This window comes from Vespula pensylvanica, chromosome 4 (assembly GCF_014466175.1).
Source record: "Vespula pensylvanica isolate Volc-1 chromosome 4, ASM1446617v1, whole genome shotgun sequence".
Classification (NCBI taxonomy): Eukaryota; Metazoa; Arthropoda; class Insecta; order Hymenoptera; family Vespidae; genus Vespula; species Vespula pensylvanica.
In genome coordinates this window covers 9,244,036-9,262,232 of record NC_057688.1, presented here as the reverse complement: position 1 = coordinate 9,262,232, position 18,197 = coordinate 9,244,036, and the positions used below count along the sequence as shown (strand labels likewise).

Sequence of the window (18,197 nt, the reverse complement as noted above, 5' to 3'; positions counted from 1 at the left end):
ACCCTGATAGTGGTGCATTAAAAGCAGGAGCACGGAGGAACCCGGGATCGTTTCGGGGTACGAAGTCATTGCCCGTCCTATGGGACGTTACGAAATGAAATTGTCACAATAATCATGCACGAGCGTATGTATATAAACGAACGTACATACGTACACGTATCTACGACGGAAGATCGGATACGTGTTCTCGAATCGTCACAAAGCGTATACGTACGTACGCACACGTAAATAAATACATACATACGTGTATACAGATTTGTATGTATTCGTGGGTCTATGTATTTTCTATGTAGCTACCGGTACGTAAATACGTAGATACGTACGTACATTTAGGATCACATTAAGTTTTCAATTTCTTTGAAAGTGTAACGTTAAATTAATAATAAGTCGACACATCGAATTACTATCTCTGCGATGAAATATTCCCAAAAAAAAAACAAATGTTGTTTCAACGCCTACGACTATTCCATTCCTCTCTCGATTTTTATTCTCCTTTTTGTTTCTTTGTGCAAACACATTTCTTCGAAACTAATACATTTGTCCATACGATATATATAATCCCCATGGAACTGAGTATTAATAATAGGTCGTAGTACCTACCAGCACGCTATTTACGATACTAATACTTTGCGAAAGCGTTTAAACAAACATATATCAAAGTTGTACGGAAAATTAATTATAACGTCGTATGGGATATTCGACGCGCGTTGAAGAGGAATTTTGAAGAAAAATTGGTGAGAACGGCTTTTATAGGAAGAAATTCCGTTTCTTGGACGATCGATGTTCTACTAGAACCTGGACGGACGCAGTAACGATTTACTTTGAGATAGAGAGAGAGGAGAGAGAGAGAGAGAGAGAGAGAGAACGAGCGAGCGAACGAGGAAGATAGAGAAAGAGATAGACAGAGACAGCGTAAAAGTTTAGGATAAATATTGGAAGAAGACAAGTAGAGCGTGTACGGTAGGAGACGTTAGTTTCTCGCTCGTTATAACCGAGTTCCAGGAGGTAGGGAGCCGACGAGGTGACGCAACACGTGTCCCGATCTCACCTATGTCTCCCTCTCTCTCTCTCTCTACACCTCCCTCGTCAAAAGAAACCTTAACTGCACGTCGAAAGATAGGTTCGGAAGGAAACGAAGGTAGAACGAAAACTGGATCCTCCTTGTTTTCCTTCTTACGTAGAAATCAATTTTGATTAACAATAGATTGGATAGGTAATTTCGCGACACCCTGTAGATTTGATATCTATATAGGTATATCGGTGTAGACCAGGCTATAAGGCTTACACACGCCCCTCGAACGGCAATACCACGGGCTCATCTACCTCTGATCATTTCGCACGCAATTTGGAGTCATGCCAGAACGTGGTTTCCCGCGACCATCGTGTAAGGTTGCTGCTACTGATGGGGTGGGGTAGGATGGGTTGGGAGAGGGTGGCAGAGTGAATGGGGGAGGGACGAGGGGGTGAAGAGGTTTGGAGTGAGCTAGCTTGAGAGGATATCAGAGAGAAGGTACGAGAGTTCTAGATTGTGAGATAGAACAGAAGGTAGGAATAGATAGGTAGTCCGATCAGGTTCTGGACGAGGGTGTGCCCTTCCTAGCCGAATGGATTGCCAAACGACCGCAACCCCACCATCCCTATCGCCACTATCACCACTACCACCATCACCACCACTACCACTACCACTACCACCAACTACCGCTACCATCACCGAAGAGTTCGGACCATTCGAAGAAGAATCCGATCACCGGCTATTAAATTTCTATCGAGACTGGGATTAACTGGTAGCTTTTTTCTTCACACACACACACACACACACACATATACTGTCAGCGCCTCCACCCCCTCCCCTCTCATCACCCCTCTACTAATCTTTTTTCTACTTTTTTCTTTTCTTTTTTTGTTCGTCTTTTTTTTTTCTTTCTTTCTTTCTCTCTCTCTCTCTCTCTCTCTCTCTCTCTTTTTTTTTTTTTTACTTACTTTTTTAATCACAGCATCTATCCTCGAGCTAGACGATTTTCACATCTAATTTCTTGTTCTATTAAATAGTTCAATGGCTTTTCAGGTCCATCGGTTCTATCGGGACGGTAGACTATCGATTCCGTCGAATTATATTTAACAAGATTGATTTGTAACATCTTTGATTTTGATCGATTGGACGACGGTGAAATGATTGTTATCATTAGATAACACTTTATTCGGGAATTGAACAGTCGTGACAATCATCTCGAAAATAAATAATTAAAGACCCGACAAAGTTCGACGCGAGAACTCGAGCTATTTTATTCGAGACGATTTTCATATCTAATATCCGCTTCTATTAAATAGTTCAATGGTTTCTCTTTGGGTCCTTCGCAACTGAATGGTAAATAATCGATTTTGTCGAATTATACTTGACAAGATTCTTTCTTTATAGTAATATCTTTAATTTCGATCAACTGAACAAATTAAAATTATTCTTATCGTTAGACAAACGTATGAATATTTATAAATATTTTAAAAATCAAAAATCCGAAAACCCGTGCAAGTTCGAAAGAAATTCTCTACGAGAGGACTACGGCTATTTTATTCCTATGTTTACCCGAGCGATCCCAAGGGAACGCTTTTACATTTTTATCGAGGGCCTGTTCGGTCCACGACCTTGGGGTAATTCTTCCAAGCGAAACAGTGACGATCATCGGAATGCGAAAGCTTGAGAGGTGAGATTTATATCTTTAAAAAGTAAAAAAATACAAAAAAATACAAAACGAGAGAGAAAAGAAAACAGATAGGCGAGGATTGATATATGGTCTGACGACACATAGGAGAATTCTATGGGATAGGATACAAAATTTTTATGAGAAACAAAATTTCTTCTTCTTCTTCTTCTTCTTTTACTAATTCCTTCTTTCTCTTTTATCGTCAGTATCGTTGGTATCGTCGATTCTTAATTTTTTTCTCGTTTCTTTCTTTTTTTTTTTTTTTTCTTTCAAAAGTTCACACGATTCACGCGAAGAAGCGAATCACAAATTTCGATTCTATTATCTTCCTTTTGTTTTTTTCTTTTTCCTTTTTCTTTTTTTGTCATAAATCCTGCCATAAATAAAATAAATTTCTTCGATCGAAAATCATCTAGACATTTTGATGAGATTGTATCTATCTCTATATCTTTCTCTCTACATATAGATCGTTGCAATTAGTCGAATAATCTTAAGAAGACGCCTAACTCATCAATGATGCATTCAGTAGTCTTTAAATATTCCTAAGCCGTCCGAGTTAGTTTTTCGGATTACTTTATACTCTCTTTCCTCTCTCTCTCTCTCTCTCTCTCTCTCTCTCTCTCTCTCTCTCTCTCTTTCTTTCTCTGCCAGCAAGCCGCTAAAACGTCCAGCCGACGAAAATTTCTTAAGTTTCCGCAATCAAAGTTCCTTCGTTTCTCGTTCGACTTTTCTTGAAATTTTCCAAAGTGTAAAATAATGTATAGCAATCCGAAGGATGAGGCATGTTCTTTCTCTTTCTCTCTCTGGCTCTCATACCATCTCTAGCTACTCGTAGGAATTATTAACGAGCTAAGAGTTGCGTGCTTGGTAGACAGTATGAGAGAGAAAGAAAGAGAGAGAGAGAGAGAGAGAGAGAGAGAGAGAGAGAGAGTAGGAAAGAGCAAAGATAGGCTTTGAAAGAAAAATCTTAGAGAGGTACGACAAAGTAAACGAATAAGAACGATGAAGGTAGGGAAAGAAGAAAAGAAGAAGAAGAAGAAGAAGAAGAAGAAGAAGAAGAAGAAGGACCTAAGCAAAAGAAATAAAAAAGAAAATAGAGAGAAAGAACATGACAAAAAAAAAAGAATACGACCGACTTGGTATACTGTACGCGTCGGATAAATTTTCAATCGGACAAATTCTGAAGGGGCGCCCTTTACCCCTCCTATATACGGCTGAACAAGTTTAAAAATCGATGCTGTCTCGAAGCATCCTCGTCTTTTCTCTCTTTCCATCTTTTTCAACTCAAACGATGCTTCCTTTTTCTCTCTCCCTCTCTCTCTTTTCAATTCCCTCCATTTCTTACGTCGCCCTTACGCTCTCACCTTTCCATCTTCTATCTTCTACTTTTTCTTCACAACCCCTGTGAATAGGAAAGAAACGTACCTTCCAGAATATCCAAAGGTGAGCGAATACGTGCAGCGCACTTCATAAAAGCATATACTGCAACGCGATTTACCAACGACCGTCGAACTAAAGCCCGTTCCTTCAAAAAATTTCCCGCGTGAAACGAGATAATGTGTAACCCTTGCTAATTTTCGAGCCATTTAAATTCTCCGGTAGTCGCCATTTTGATCATTCCTCGTAGAGCTACCCCATTGAATTCCCCTAATCGAATTTTTCATTAGCTCGCAAACATTTCTCTCTTCTTTCTTTCTTTATTTCTTTCTTTATTTCTTTTTCTTTTTCTTTTTCTTTTTTTTTTGGTTTCTTTTTTTCTATTCAATACAGACGACATCCCTAATGCGTTCTCCTTTCGTTTCTTCTTTCTTTTTTGTTCTCTTTTATTTATTTTCTTTTCTTTTTTATTCTTTTGTTCCGTCCTTTTCTGTAAACCCATTTCACGAAGCCAAAAATTTGTTTCGGAGATAATATGACTTTTATAATATAGAATTGAATGTTCGAAATAGAAACTACTAGAACGAAATTCGAATTCTACGTACGTACATACGTACGTATGTATTTACTTAGATACGTATGCGTTTATATGTCGGTAGCAACTCGAAATCGAAAATACCAAATACCAGCAAGTACAATTACGATTCGGTTTCCCCCACATCCTACTTAAATATTCATGAATCCTAACGGCGAATATATTTTCTCTACTCGTATGTGCCAATACCGATGGCTGAAGTAGTTAATACCAACTGCCTTTGGCATCCATCTTTACTACTTCATCTGCTAAATATCTTCTTATAGAGTGGGTGTGTGTGTATATATTTATTTATTTATTTATTTATTTATTTATTTATTTATTTATTTATTTATTTATTTATTTATTTAGAATGTATATGTACATAATGTCTGTGATTAAGACTCCCTATTGCATGATACTTGATAAATAATATTAAAGGATTATAATAAAAAATTATAAACTTTTGAAGACAAAATTTTACAAAAAAAAAAATTATCCGATTACGAAGAAACATTCATGAAATAATTTATATAAACAATTTACTCAAATATCCGTTAAACATTATAAGAAAAGTACGAAGCGATGAAAAAAATTCATAAATACAAAAGAAAATCATATCATCGTTTTCCGGAAGGAAGGTTCCATCAGATCTAGGGAATATGGCGCTGCAGTCGTGACACTCGATGGTCAACTATTCCCTAGCAGATTTTGTTCAGTGTTCTCTATACGTACTTATCTGCGACATACGAAAATACGAACGGTGGTGCCATCTGAAAAATATTATCCTTTGTTATCGATAAAAGAGATGTTTTCTTTATCTACAGAAAATAACGTAAAGGTTCGATCGAATAAAAAAAATGTAATGAATCCGAGATTCATTCGTAATTAATTATTTATAAATAATTACTCGTATATCGAATGACGAATTTTTAATTTAAAGGGACAAGAGAAATCGTGAATGAAAAATATATATGACAACTTTATAAACGAGTTGCGTATAAAGTTGGTAACCGTGAGTGACCAGTGAAGCCATAGTCTCGTCTGAAAGGAGAAAGTTTTTCAAATGAAATAAGAAATAAAAATATCGTGAAACTTTTGAGCTCGTATTTTGAAGTTATTAAGAAACATTCACAATGGATTTCCAAAATCGACCTGGTGGAAAAACAGGAGGTGGTGGTGTAGCGTCATGGTCAGAGAGTAACAGAGATCGACGAGAGAGGTTAAGGCAACTAGCTTTAGAAACCATCGACCTTAACAAGGATCCATATTTTATGAAAAATCATTTAGGCTCTTACGAGTGTAAACTTTGTCTTACGTTGCACAACAACGAAGGAAGTTATTTAGCTCATACTCAAGGAAAAAAACATCAAGCTAACTTAGCAAGAAGAGCAGCTAAGGAGGCAAAAGAAGCACCACAAACACTTGCTCCGGAAAAGCCAAGAGTTGAGCCCAAAAAGTTTGTTAAGATTGGAAGACCAGGTTACAGAGTGACCAAGCAAAGAGATCCAGAATCAGGACAGCAAAGTCTATTGTTTCAAGTTGATTATCCTGAGGTTGCGGACAATGTCATTCCTCGACACAGGTTTATGTCTGCTTACGAACAAAGAGTCGAACCACCAGACCGCAAATGGCAATATCTGTTGTTTGCTGCAGAGCCTTACGAAACGATTGCCTTTAAGGTAGTAACGTGCTTATGGATGTAAACGATTCTCTTCTTGTTACAAGTCGTATAATAATAATAATAATAATAATAATAATAATAATAATTCTGTAATAACAGGTACCAAGCAGAGAAGTAGAAAAAGCGGAAGGGAAATTCTGGACCCATTGGAACAAAGATACCAAACAATTCTTTCTACAATTTGCATTTAAGAACGAAAAGCCATCCGTTGGCAAAGTTCCACCACCTCCAGTTCCATTAATTCGACCAGGATTACCACCGATGGTACCTGTACCTCCTCCTCCTAGACCTCCGATGTTCAATCCAGTTCCACCTCCTCCTGCATTGTTGGCATCAGGAATGCAAATTCCACCTCCTCCACCTCATATAGCTTAATTTTAAAATTAAAAAAAAAAAACTAACTTTGAATAAGCAAGTTTTTAAATAAATAACAGTAATAAAATAATCAATGCTCAAAAGGAAGTAAATCATTTCATGACGCTTCGAATTAGTTTTTTTGTATTTTATTAAGAACATATGTACACAGTGGAAGTGCGCGCATCGAATCACCCAAGTCACCTAAAATAAATATCATTTCGTTAAAATTTTTCGAACAACATTGAATCCTAATCGTTTATAATCAAAAGTATATCAGTTATGAACAATCTACATTATTTCAAGTGTTGTACGCACTCTTAAGTCCGCCCGTTCGTACTATCATCATTTTAATTAACTTATTCGATAAAACAAATGATCAACATAGCTCCTAAATAAAAAGAAAAAAATATGTAACACGTACACATAACTTAAGCGGAAAGAATGCATGCACCACCGACTGCCTTGATCTTGTCTTCCGCCAATTTACTGAAGAATTTAGCCTTTACGATAACGGGTTGCTTAGGCAGACGACCTTTTCCCAGAAGTTTGTAATATCCCTATAATTAAAAAAATCTCTTAAGAAACAAATCTAAACGACTCGTACATATATACCTATACGTATGAACGTATGAAAGAACGAGAGAAAGAAAAAATGAAAAGACATACCGCTTTAACCAAATCGATAACAGGTGCTTTATCTTGAGTCTGCTTATATTGCAATCTTTTATGTTCCGGTAATAATGTCCACAATTTGTCTAAATTCAACGTTGGACACCATTTAGTGTTACGACGTAAATGATAATTCCTCATACCAAGCTATACGAAAAGTAAATAATTACGTGATCGTTATCAATTACTCTTGCCGATTATTGTTTCTCGATACTATTGAATTGCAGTAAAACGCTCTTACCTTTCCAAAGTAACCAGGATGATATTTATCAAAGTTAATACGATGGTGATGTAAACCACCAGCGTTACCACGACCGCCAGGATGTTTTCTATGCTTGCCTGTACACATAATTAATTCATTAATATGCATATAAACACAATGATAATACGGTTTCGTAACGAGATTTAATCTCCTAATATATTTTTTAAACAAAACAACTAACCTATACGTCCGTGTCCATGACTGACATGACCACGCAGCTTCCTCGTCTTTTTCTTATGTGTTGACTAAAAAATAAATAAACATAGATGTCTTTATTTAACATCATAATTTATCGAAAACACAGTTTGAAGAAATCGATGTTATAAGACCACATGTGAAGAAAACAAAAAAAAAAGAAATTACAAGTTATTTACAACATTGTGTGGCAACGTAATTCAAATTATTACGTCAAGATGAACGTTAAAATGTTCTTACGAAAAATCAATGATTATTGAACGTAAATAAATATTGATTAGCTTACGGATGTTCAAGGCATCTTTGGATTGTTTTTGAAAAACACAAACGCGAAATACTCACCATCTTGTCTACGGTGCGAAGGAAGAAGCCGCGCAGAGGAACGTTCGAGTTGATACAATAGAAATGCTACTCAATGGATAAAAAGATGGTGGAGCTACTTGAGCCCTATCTAGCGGCTAAAATATGAACTATGGAAAATAATAAAAATCGAAATAACAATGATATTAATAATAAGAACCAATGAAACATTCGCATTGTTATAAATAATTTAAATGTACACAAGTAATTTTTATTCTTTCGCATAATCGATATTCCAAATAGCTCTTTGAACGACGCAAACGGCATTAACCATAGATCGAACGTGATTGGCTGTAAGAACAGAAACGAACACCAATCGGAAAAATTTGAAATATTGTAAGCGCCTTACGACAAATATTTTATGATTAGCAAATGAAAATATTTTGTCGTGCGATTAAATATATTTCTTATATTTATATATATATATATATAATTAATATCGTGTATAAGAAGTATATATATTTATTGATACAAAAAACAAACAATTTGAAATTTAGATTTTAGTAGCTACGTTCCTGCGATGGATGGTACGTACATATATACTGTGATACGTATATATATATATATATGTATATATACGTATATACATAGAATATATAGACAAAGAGGTTAGCACACATCGAATTTGTGCGATACTACGAATCCTAAAAATTCTGAAAATTGAAAGACAAAGAAATTGAAACGGTAAATACCTACGTATATAATATAATAGAATCTAATATCGAAAGAACGATAAAGAATTATCTTATCGTCGTTCGTTATCTTCAAACCGATTCCTCTTCCATATTTTGATATTTCTCTTTGTATTTTCTCTTTTATAAGAACGTCATGAATAAGCAAACTACGCATTACATTGTGTTTATTTCATAATTCATGATTATTAAAGTTTCACAATTTCTATTAATAAATTTTCTAACGTAGAATATACTCTTCGTTAGATTGTAATAATAATTATCGGTACCGTACTACACAACATTAAATAGATCCATATATATATATATATATATATTGATATATATACGATATGGGTTTGTAACTAATGCATGTCTATACGAAGTGTATGTTCGAACCAAAATTTACGGTTACGATACTAGAAGCTAGTACATGGACAGAGAGAGAGAGAGAGAGAGAGAGAGAGAGAGAGAGTATCGATATAAATATATCAAAACATTGTACCCATTTAATTCGCTAATTCCAAAACGTGGACACCGAAGTCGACGAAAGTAAAATGGAAATATTAAAAAGGAAAGATAAATAGGAACACGTAGCGTGCCCCGCTTGGTGTAGACTTTCTGTAAATAAATGGATCACGTATATCAAAAGTAGTCCAACGTACAAAATATTCTCAACTTTCCATCGATCGATCGACGTTGTAGCTGATATTAAAAGAGATATTATATGCCTCTACAATGTTACGAACGTACGAATAATTGTTTCAACTTGGTTCTCATAAATTCTTTAGATAGCATGGGAGAAAGATAGAGACAGAGAGGAGAGAAAAAAAGAGAAACGAGAGAAGAGAAACGATAAGAAAAGAAAAGAAAAGAAAAGAAAAGAAAAAGAAGAAACAAAAAAGGTATCACGTCAGAAAGATCTTCGTTCGTACGTCGCAGCAGTCTTCCGAGAAGAGAAGAAGAAGAAGAAGAAGAAAGTTGAGAAAAAGAAAAAAGAGAGAAAGAGAAGGAAAAGAAACTAGAAAGAGAGAAGAGTAAAGTAAGAAAGAAAGGGAAAGAAAATGAAAGAAAGAGAAATAGATCGAAATAGAAATAAAAATAGTATAAGGAGACGGGAGAGGGAAGAAAATGGAAAGAGAAAGACTGGAGAAAGAAAATAAGAGAAACGTTATCATCGGGGAGTATCATCATCGGATAGCTAGAGAGCGGTACGTATTCCAACGTTGCAGGGTTCGCAGAGAGCGGGTGGTAGTAGCAACGTGGTCCCGTCTCACCGTACACCCCCCACCGCTTGGCGAAAACTTAAAAATGCCGCCGCAACGCAACCCGAATCGATATTCGCCGGTGCGCTCACGTGTCACGGTCTCGAGTCCGATCGACCAATCAGAGAAGAGCTCGGACCAGGCTCGCTCCGCCTGTGTGCCACGGAGCACTAGGCACGACATCTGAGTTTGGGCAGGCGGAACGACAGTTCGCGACTGGCAGCGCAACGGTTAACAGGTCTGGCGATGTGCCGATCTCTCCTTGATCCCGCTACACGAGTGACCTCACGAAGGATTTCAACGTCCTATACGTCGTTATTATCAAGTTTTCTTTTATCCGAGGAGTTTGGATCGACGAGAACGTCGTCGACGTTTAGATTAACCTCGTTTTCATTGTTATCGTCGTCCACGTCGTCGTCGTGGTCGTGGTCGTTGTTGAAAAAATCGTTGATATCGAGTAATCGAAAGATCGAGCGATCGAAGACACCGTTACGCTCGTCGTTGTCCTCGTCACGTGCTGTTGCTGCTACTGCTATTGCTACTGTTACTCCTATTACCGCCGTTTTCTCGCTGACGAAATACTCGAGAAGAGAAAGAACGAGAGAGGAGAAGAGGAAAAAGAAAAAGAGCAATAATAACGATAAGAAGAGGAACGCGCGGAAATATTCTCTTATGCTTTTGTAAACTACTGTTTTCCGTCGGGGCTGCGTGTACATTTGTAAAACGTTCGACGAGGGCAGTGCGTAAGCAGCACGTCGCCGTCACGGCGGCGGCACACATCGAGTGAGTGAGTGAGTGAGTGAGTGAAGAGAGAGAGAAATATATATACATATATTATATATACACAAACACACATACATACACGTATATCGTACCAGATATATATAAAGAATACGCAAAGAAGAGAAAGAAAGAAAGAAAAAAAAGAAAGACAGAAAGAAAGAAAGAAAGAAAAGAAGAAAGAAAGAAAGAAAGAAAGAAAGAGAGAAAGAAAGAGAGAGAGAGAGAGAAGAGAACAGATAGAGAGAGAGAAAGAGAGAGAGAGAGAGAGAGAAAAAAAGAGATACGTAAGACACAAGTGTGCGTAGATTCGCGTCGTGCGTGCGAGAAGGCGGCCAGGCAGCCAGTGGTGAGAAGGAACGAGAGAGTAGAGGAAGTGATATCGTGGTATATAGAGAGAGGCGCGCGCGCGCGCTCTCTCTCTCTCTTTCTTTCTCTCTCTCCGTCGCTCTCTCTCTCTCTTTCTCTCTCTCTCTTTCTCTCTCTCTCTCTCTTGAACGAACGAACGAACGGAGCGAGCGAGGAAGAGAAAGAGAGAAAAAGAAGAACGACAGCGGCGGAAGCGAAAGAGCCTGCGAGGAGGTTATAGGGAGAGAAAGAGATAGAGAAAGAGTGAGTGAGGAGTGGAGTGGTGGTGGGGGGCGGGGCACGGGGAGTGTCGAAGGGTGGAAGAGAGAGAGAGAGGGGGGGGCAGCAGAATGTTAGAGAGAGAGAGAGGAAGAGAACGGTCGGGACAGAGCGAGCGTTGAGCGTCGGTGGAGGAGGAGGAGGAGGGGGAGGAGGTAGTAGTAGTGGTGGTGTGGTGGTGGAGTAGAGGAGTGTAGTAATAGTAGTAGTAGTAGTAGTAGTAGTAGTAGAGTAGTAGTAGTAGCGGAGTAGTGGTGGAGGAGGAAAAAGAGGTAGTAGGCGCAGAAAAAAAGAGAGAGAGAGAGAGAGAGAGAAGAACACGACAGAGTTTTACATGTGCGAGCAGCAACACGAGAGAGAATGGTGTCGAACTGATCGCCGTCGAACTCGGATACTCCTTGGATTTTGAAACGGACCCGTGGCCAATCAAGAAAGAGAAGGAAGGAAGAAGGAAAGAAAGAGAGAGAGAGAGACTGCATCGAGTTTTTAATCATGCTTCCGTGATAACGACACATTCCAAGAGTACATATCGCGCGCGTCCTAAGTAAGTTTTAGTCGAAACTCGTCTCGTTCTCCGGTCGAGCCGAACGGCAGCGAGCGAGGAGGAGGAGGAGGAGGAGGAGGATCGTCGTCGTCGACATCGGTATCGGCAAGACTCGAACGTATTTGAGGTATTAGAAAATTTAGCGTTATGCCGGCGCTGGTGCGTTACCACTGAACTCTACTTGGCACGGTGGGGCCGCGCGTGTGCGTAAGTGCGTGCGCGTGTGTGTCGCGGCATAGATGTACGGCGAAGGAAGTACGTAGATATATGTATACGCGTAGAGAAGATCGGTGGAGGAGCGAGGCGTTGGAAGGAGAGAAAAGGAAGAGAGGAGGTGGTGTAGGAGGAGGAGGAGGAGGTGGGGGCGGCGGCGGCGGTGGTGGGGTAGGAGGAGGAGTGGGCTGCGGAGGGGGAGGTGAGCTGGCCGTGTCGGTGGCAGTGGCTACGGGGGTGGCGGGGGAGGCAGAAGCCGAGGAAGAGGAGGAGGAGGAGGAAAAGGAGGAGGAGGTGGAGCGAAAGAAAGTTCGCTCGGAGGAAGCGCGTAGCGCGATCGGCAAGATGGAGGAAAGTCAGCTGTTGATGACGGAACTTCCGGCATTAACGCCGAGCCGCGGCACGACGCTGTTGCATCGTCCCGGTCACTTTTATCATTTGCATCAGCCGCACTTGGCGATACCCAGTGCACAGAGCCAAACGAGCCAGGCGATACTTCATAACTCGTCGAGCGCCCCGCATTACAATAGCGGGGCGACCAGTTTGCCGGCCTACGTCCAAGGCATCTCCTCGAGACAGCTGCCGCACGTACCGCGTAACGTCGCCTCGGCCAGCACCCATATATCCTCCCTCTATCCGGAGATATTGGCGTTGATCTTTAGTTACTTGGATGTTAGGGACAAGGGTAGGGCGGCACAGGTGTGCACCGCGTGGAGAGACGCCGCTTATTACCGATCGGTCTGGCGAGGGGTCGAGGCTAGGTTACACCTGAGGAAGCAGGCACCGGCGTTGTTCGCCAGCCTGGTTAGAAGAGGAGTCAAAAAGGTACAAGTGTTGTCCCTGAGGAGAGGCCTCAGCGACGTGTTGAAGGGCGTACCTAATCTCGAGGCGCTGAACCTATCCGGTTGCTACAACATCACCGATTCCGGCTTGACCAACGCCTTCTGCCAGGAGTATCCGGCATTGACCGAGCTCAATCTTTCCCTCTGCAAGCAGGTGACCGACGCCTCCCTCGGCAGGATAGCCCAATACCTTAAGAATCTCGAGCACTTGGAGTTGGGCGGTTGTTGCAACATCACCAATACCGGCCTGCTCCTTATCGCGTGGGGTCTTAAGAGACTGAGAAGGCTCGATCTGCGAAGCTGCTGGCACGTTTCCGACCAAGGTATCGCCCATTTGGCCGGACTCAACAGGGAAACGGCCGACGGCAACCTAGCGCTGGAACACCTGAGTCTCCAGGATTGTCAGAGGCTCAGCGACGAGGCGCTCAGGCACGTATCGATCGGCTTGACCACTCTCAAGTCGATAAATCTTTCGTTCTGCGTGTGCATCACCGATTCCGGAGTGAAGCATCTAGCGAGGATGTCCAGCCTGCGCGAGCTCAACCTTAGATCCTGCGACAACATATCCGACATCGGTATGGCCTACCTCGCCGAAGGTGGAAGCAGGATATCGTCCTTGGACGTATCGTTCTGCGACAAGATCGGCGACCAAGCCCTCGTACACATTTCCCAGGGTCTCTTCAATCTAAAATCCCTATCGTTATCCGCTTGTCAGATTAGCGACGAGGGTATATGCAAGATCGCGAAGACTCTGCACGACCTAGAGACTTTGAATATCGGTCAGTGTAGTAGGTTGACGGACAAGGGACTTCATACCATCGCCGAGAGCATGAAGCACCTCAAGTGCATCGATCTCTACGGATGCACGAGGATAACGACCAATGGCCTGGAGAGGATTATGAAACTACCGCAGCTGAGTACCTTGAATCTTGGTCTCTGGCACGTGCGGTGATGGCTTTCTATTAACACATTGCCGCCCAGTAAATTACCAATACGCGATTTACCGGCCGAACCTTGCCGACTAGGCGACGAGGAGGACGACGACGAAACGTAGTATTCGTCCTTTACACTTTATATTCCTAATACCATGCGTTCTTGACACGAACGTTATATGATCGATGATCGATCGTTCCTCTTCGATTCGACGATCCTTTCGAATCTTAGAGGCTCGACTACTTCGAAACCGACTACTCGCGCTCTCTTGCTTTTCTCTTACCTATTTATCCATCCATTTTCCATCTATCTCTCTTTCTCTTTCTCTCTCTACCGGACGGCAATGTGTTATAAGAACGTTCGAGATCCGTGGAACTCGCGGTGCTTGGCCTGGTTCTTTACCTATATAAATCTTACCGAGGACGGAAAAGTCGTCATCTACGGCAACGACCATCATCCCCGATTTGCCGGATCTCGAACGCGTTAGGCGAGTCGTCTCTCTTTCTCTCTCTCTCTCTCCCTCTCCCCCTTCTCTCTCCTTCGTCTTATAATAATAACACCTTTACCGTTTACTGCGACTTCCTTTAAACACGACCTAGACTCTCTTCCTATGGAAATAACAGACAAATTTCTCGGGTTGCGCGGGTTCCGAAACGAAACCAACCAACGAACGAATGAACGACCGACGAGATCGGTTCTCTGATCTTTCCTACCTGCTTGTAGATCTTTTCTTTATATTATTATTATTTTTTTTTTCTTTCTTTACTTTCCTTTCCTGTCCTTTTCCTTTTCTTTTTTCTCTTCTTTGTTCGTTTCCTTTCCTCTCTCATTTTTTTTTCTTTTTTCTTTTCTTTTTTTTTTCTTGCTTCCGCCGATCCTCCTTGCCAAACTTCGATAAGCCCCCTTGAAGAAGAAGAAGAAGAAGAAGAAGAAGAAGAAGAAACCTATTATCGATCGATCGCCATCACCGTACGTCGTACGAATATATACGTAACTAGATTTTAATCTTTTTCTTTTTTCTTCTTTTTTTATCTTCTCTTCTCTCTTTTTTTTTTTTTTACCCCTCTTATACGTGTATATATATATGAATATATATATATTTTTTTTTCTACGTATTGTTTTTTACATACACTTTTTCTCTTTTCTCTTACCTATATTCTTTCATTTTTATTTTTATTTTTTTCTCTTTTTGTTTTTTCGCTTCCTCCGTTTTGTTTCTTTTTTTTTTACGTTTCTTCTTTTTTTTTCTTTTTTTGTTTTTTTTTTTTTTTATACCATTGATTCGGCAATAATTTTCATTCGTCGATACCGCCAATAAATTCGACCTCGGTCTTTTTCGGCCGATTGGTGGAGGTTTGTTGCCTGGTAGAGAGAGAAAGAGAGAGAGAGAGAGAGGAACAAAAATCCGAGCACGTTAGATTTTGCGTACTTTTATATATATATGTATATATGTGCATATGTGTGTATGTGAGTGTGTATATATATTTTTTTTATTTGTTACCTTTTTTTCTTCTATTTTTTCCCTCTTTCGTAACTCGATCGTTAAAAAAAAACACACGCACACACAGAGAGAACGCGCGTGCGGACACACACGCGCACGTCGATGCAAAACAAAAAAAAAGGCGCTACGCAACGCGGTAATGGTAATCTGTCTTATAAAATTGCGGAGCTTTTTTCCTTCCTTTTTTTTTTCTTTTTTATTTGTTGTTCCGTTGTCGTTGGTTTCTTCTTTTTTTTTCCTATTTTTTTTTTTTCCTTTTCTTTTTATTCTGCCCTCGAACGATTGACGAACGAGTCGCGAAACGCAGTCGAGTGAAAAAAAAAGTACGCAGGAATTCGGTAAAATATTGAATACCTCGAAAGTACACACGCGCGCACATATACATATATATATATATATATATATATATATATATATATATATAAATTGCATTATGCTCTTCTTCGTTTTTTAAATATCTAGATTCGAAGTTTGTGGTCATTGATTAGTAAGCAGTACCTTAATTAAAAGTCTAATATAACCTTCGTTGCGTCAGAACAGTTGCGAAAGAAAATGAATAACGACAGTCGGATCATATAACGTCGTCTCGTTTTATCTATTAAAAAGAAAAAGGAAAGAAAAAAAGTAAGAGGGAAAAGGAAAAAATACGGACGACCAAAAGAAGAAATGGAAACACAAACTTTTCTAAAAGGCGAATATAGTTTTTATAATTCTACTTGCGAACTCGTTCGACACGCGCGTAGAGTTTGCGAATCATCGATTAAAACGAACTTACTCTTTGATAATTTTTCTTTCGTCTGCTTCTTTTTTCTTTCTCTTCTTCCTTTCCGTTCGTTTACTTTTTTCTTTTTTTTTTTTTTCTTTTTTTCTTTTTTGTCACAACACAAATTAACAATAAATCACGCGTTTCGTTGGCATTATTAAAAGAAAGAAAGAAAGAAAAAGAAATGAGAAGAAAAGGAAAGAAAATAAGGGGCGAGTTCATCCGACGAAAAAATTTTTCCCTCTCGCTTATCAATTAAATCCTTTCGATCGAAGGAGGAGAGAGTGGGAGGGGAGGGGTGGGTCGATGGGTAGAGAAAGAAGGAGGGAGAGGGACGATGGCAAGAATCAACTTGATTCATATTATATTTATCGGGTGAGATTTATTTCCAATCGATCGTTCTAAAAAAAGAAAAAAAGAAAGAACAAAACAAAACAAAAAAAACAAGAGAATTGAACAGTTTCCTAACTGGTAGATTTAACCGTGATGAAGGAGGACGAAGCGATCGGAAAAATTTGACAAATTTTTCGTAGAATATATATATATATATATATATACACATATACATATATACATACATATATCTACCTGCGTGTTTCCTCCATAATATACCTGCGGTGTAATACCCGAACGCGCGTGTATAGGTACGTACGTGCGTGCGTGCGTGCGTGCGTATAAGTAGTAAATGTAAGTTCTCCACGAAAAGCAGGTTCTCTTCTCCCTCTTTTAGAGAAGTCCGGTGATTATATTTCGCATAGTGCACCATCTCGAAAGGAGATAAAGCATATGTCAGGTGGACATTCCCCTGTTTTTATGCGGACGTACGCTCGATCGCGTAGCAACTCGTTATTACGGCCGGCTGGTTGGCTGGGTAGCTGGCTGGTTGGTTGGTTGGTTGGTTGGTTGGTTGGTTGGATGGTTGGATGGTTGGATGAATAGCAGGCTGGTGGCTAGCTGGCTGGCAGGTTGGTTGGTTGGTTGGTTGGTTGGTTGGTTAGTTGGTAGCCTGTGCAGTTCTGCAGAGTAGTAGTTCGGCGAACGGTGGGAGGAATTTTGGAAGTGTCTGTACCAGAATGTATAGGCGGGGTATTCAGGAGGAGGCCAGGAGCAGTGGGATCGAAGGGCCAAAGCACAAACCTCTCCTCTCCTTTCCTCTCCTCTCCTCTCTTCTCTTCTCTTCTCTTCTCTTCTCTTCTCTTCTCTTCTCTTCTCTTCTCTTCTCTTCTCTTCTCTTCTCTACCAGGCCTAACCAGCTCGAAAACCTGAATTTCAACCGTCTACCTAGACCCGCTGACCTCCGAATACGCCGAAACCCGAGAGAAAGAAAATAGTCCCAACCAAACTCACTCAGAATCTCTCTCTCTCTCTCTTTCTCTCTTTTGCTCTTTCTCTCTCAACCTCTCGACTTTGCCGTCGAAAAAATATTCACGTTATAAATTCCTCTTCTCCCTTTGCTTCTTCTTCGTCTTCTTCTTCTACACACACACACACACACATATATATATATATATGCTTTTTACTTTTCTCCTCTTTTTCGTTCTTATCTTTAATTATTCGTTCGTTTTCATTTAAATCGTATCAATACGTCGACGACGTTTCATTATTATTCATAAAATAATATTCGAGTTCGAATGTGATAATTCTTCTTCTTCCTTTTCTTTTTCTTCTTATTCTTCAGCTTTTACTTATTTAAACCTTCCTTGATATTCTTTAAAATATATTTTAACTTCTAATCGATCAGTCATCCCCTTACCTCCCACTCACCGCCTTACGTGTTCTCCATCCCTCTCGTGCCTTTCCTTCCCTCCTTTTAACGTACTTTTAACTTCGTCAAGACAATGAACGCAACTAAGATCTACTATATAGAAAGGTTTAAGGAAT

At 40.0% G+C, this 18,197-nt stretch overlaps 3 protein-coding genes across 3 annotated transcripts; 2 read left to right on the top strand and 1 right to left on the bottom strand.

Moving 5' to 3' along the window:
* Window positions 1-5,654: 5,654 nt before the first annotated feature.
* Window positions 5,655-6,982, top strand: LOC122628653 (splicing factor 3A subunit 2). The gene is made up of 2 exons (XM_043811135.1): window positions 5,655-6,332; window positions 6,434-6,982. Exons 1-2 carry the CDS (start codon window positions 5,787-5,789, stop codon window positions 6,707-6,709), a joined length of 822 nt encoding a protein of 273 aa, XP_043667070.1. The 5' UTR covers window positions 5,655-5,786; the 3' UTR covers window positions 6,710-6,982.
* On the bottom strand, window positions 6,835-8,244 carry LOC122628654 (60S ribosomal protein L27a). The gene is made up of 6 exons (XM_043811136.1): window positions 8,160-8,244; window positions 7,804-7,867; window positions 7,602-7,699; window positions 7,358-7,507; window positions 7,113-7,248; window positions 6,835-6,892 (listed from the first exon to the last, which is right to left on the bottom strand). The coding sequence occupies exons 1-5, from the start codon at window positions 8,160-8,162 to the stop codon at window positions 7,120-7,122; spliced, it is 444 nt and encodes a 147-aa protein (XP_043667071.1). The 5' UTR covers window positions 8,163-8,244; the 3' UTR covers window positions 6,835-6,892; window positions 7,113-7,119.
* Window positions 8,245-12,468: 4,224 nt separating this feature from the next.
* On the top strand, window positions 12,469-15,066 carry LOC122628651 (F-box/LRR-repeat protein 14). Its single transcript, XM_043811131.1, has one exon. It carries the CDS (start codon window positions 12,623-12,625, stop codon window positions 14,069-14,071), a length of 1,449 nt encoding a protein of 482 aa, XP_043667066.1. The 5' UTR covers window positions 12,469-12,622; the 3' UTR covers window positions 14,072-15,066.
* The last annotated feature ends 3,131 nt before the right edge of the window (window positions 15,067-18,197 follow it).

What these genes read in the sequence shown, in the direction of transcription:
- LOC122628651 (XM_043811131.1), top strand. Translation starts at nt 12,623, where the DNA reads ATGGAGGAAAGTCAGCTGTTGATGACGGAACTTCCGGCATTAACGCCG.
- LOC122628654 (XM_043811136.1), bottom strand. An exon ending in TCATGGACACGGACGTATAG is followed by an intron (nt 7,700 to 7,803) that starts GTTAGTTGTTTT and finishes TTATGTGTACAG; the next exon opens with GCAAGCATAGAAAACATCCT. An exon ending in TTATCGATTTGGTTAAAGCG is followed by an intron (nt 7,249 to 7,357) that starts GTATGTCTTTTC and finishes TTTTAATTATAG; the next exon opens with GGATATTACAAACTTCTGGG.
- LOC122628653 (XM_043811135.1), top strand. Translation starts at nt 5,787, where the DNA reads ATGGATTTCCAAAATCGACCTGGTGGAAAAACAGGAGGTGGTGGTGTA. An exon ending in ACGAAACGATTGCCTTTAAG is followed by an intron (nt 6,333 to 6,433) that starts GTAGTAACGTGC and finishes CTGTAATAACAG; the next exon opens with GTACCAAGCAGAGAAGTAGA.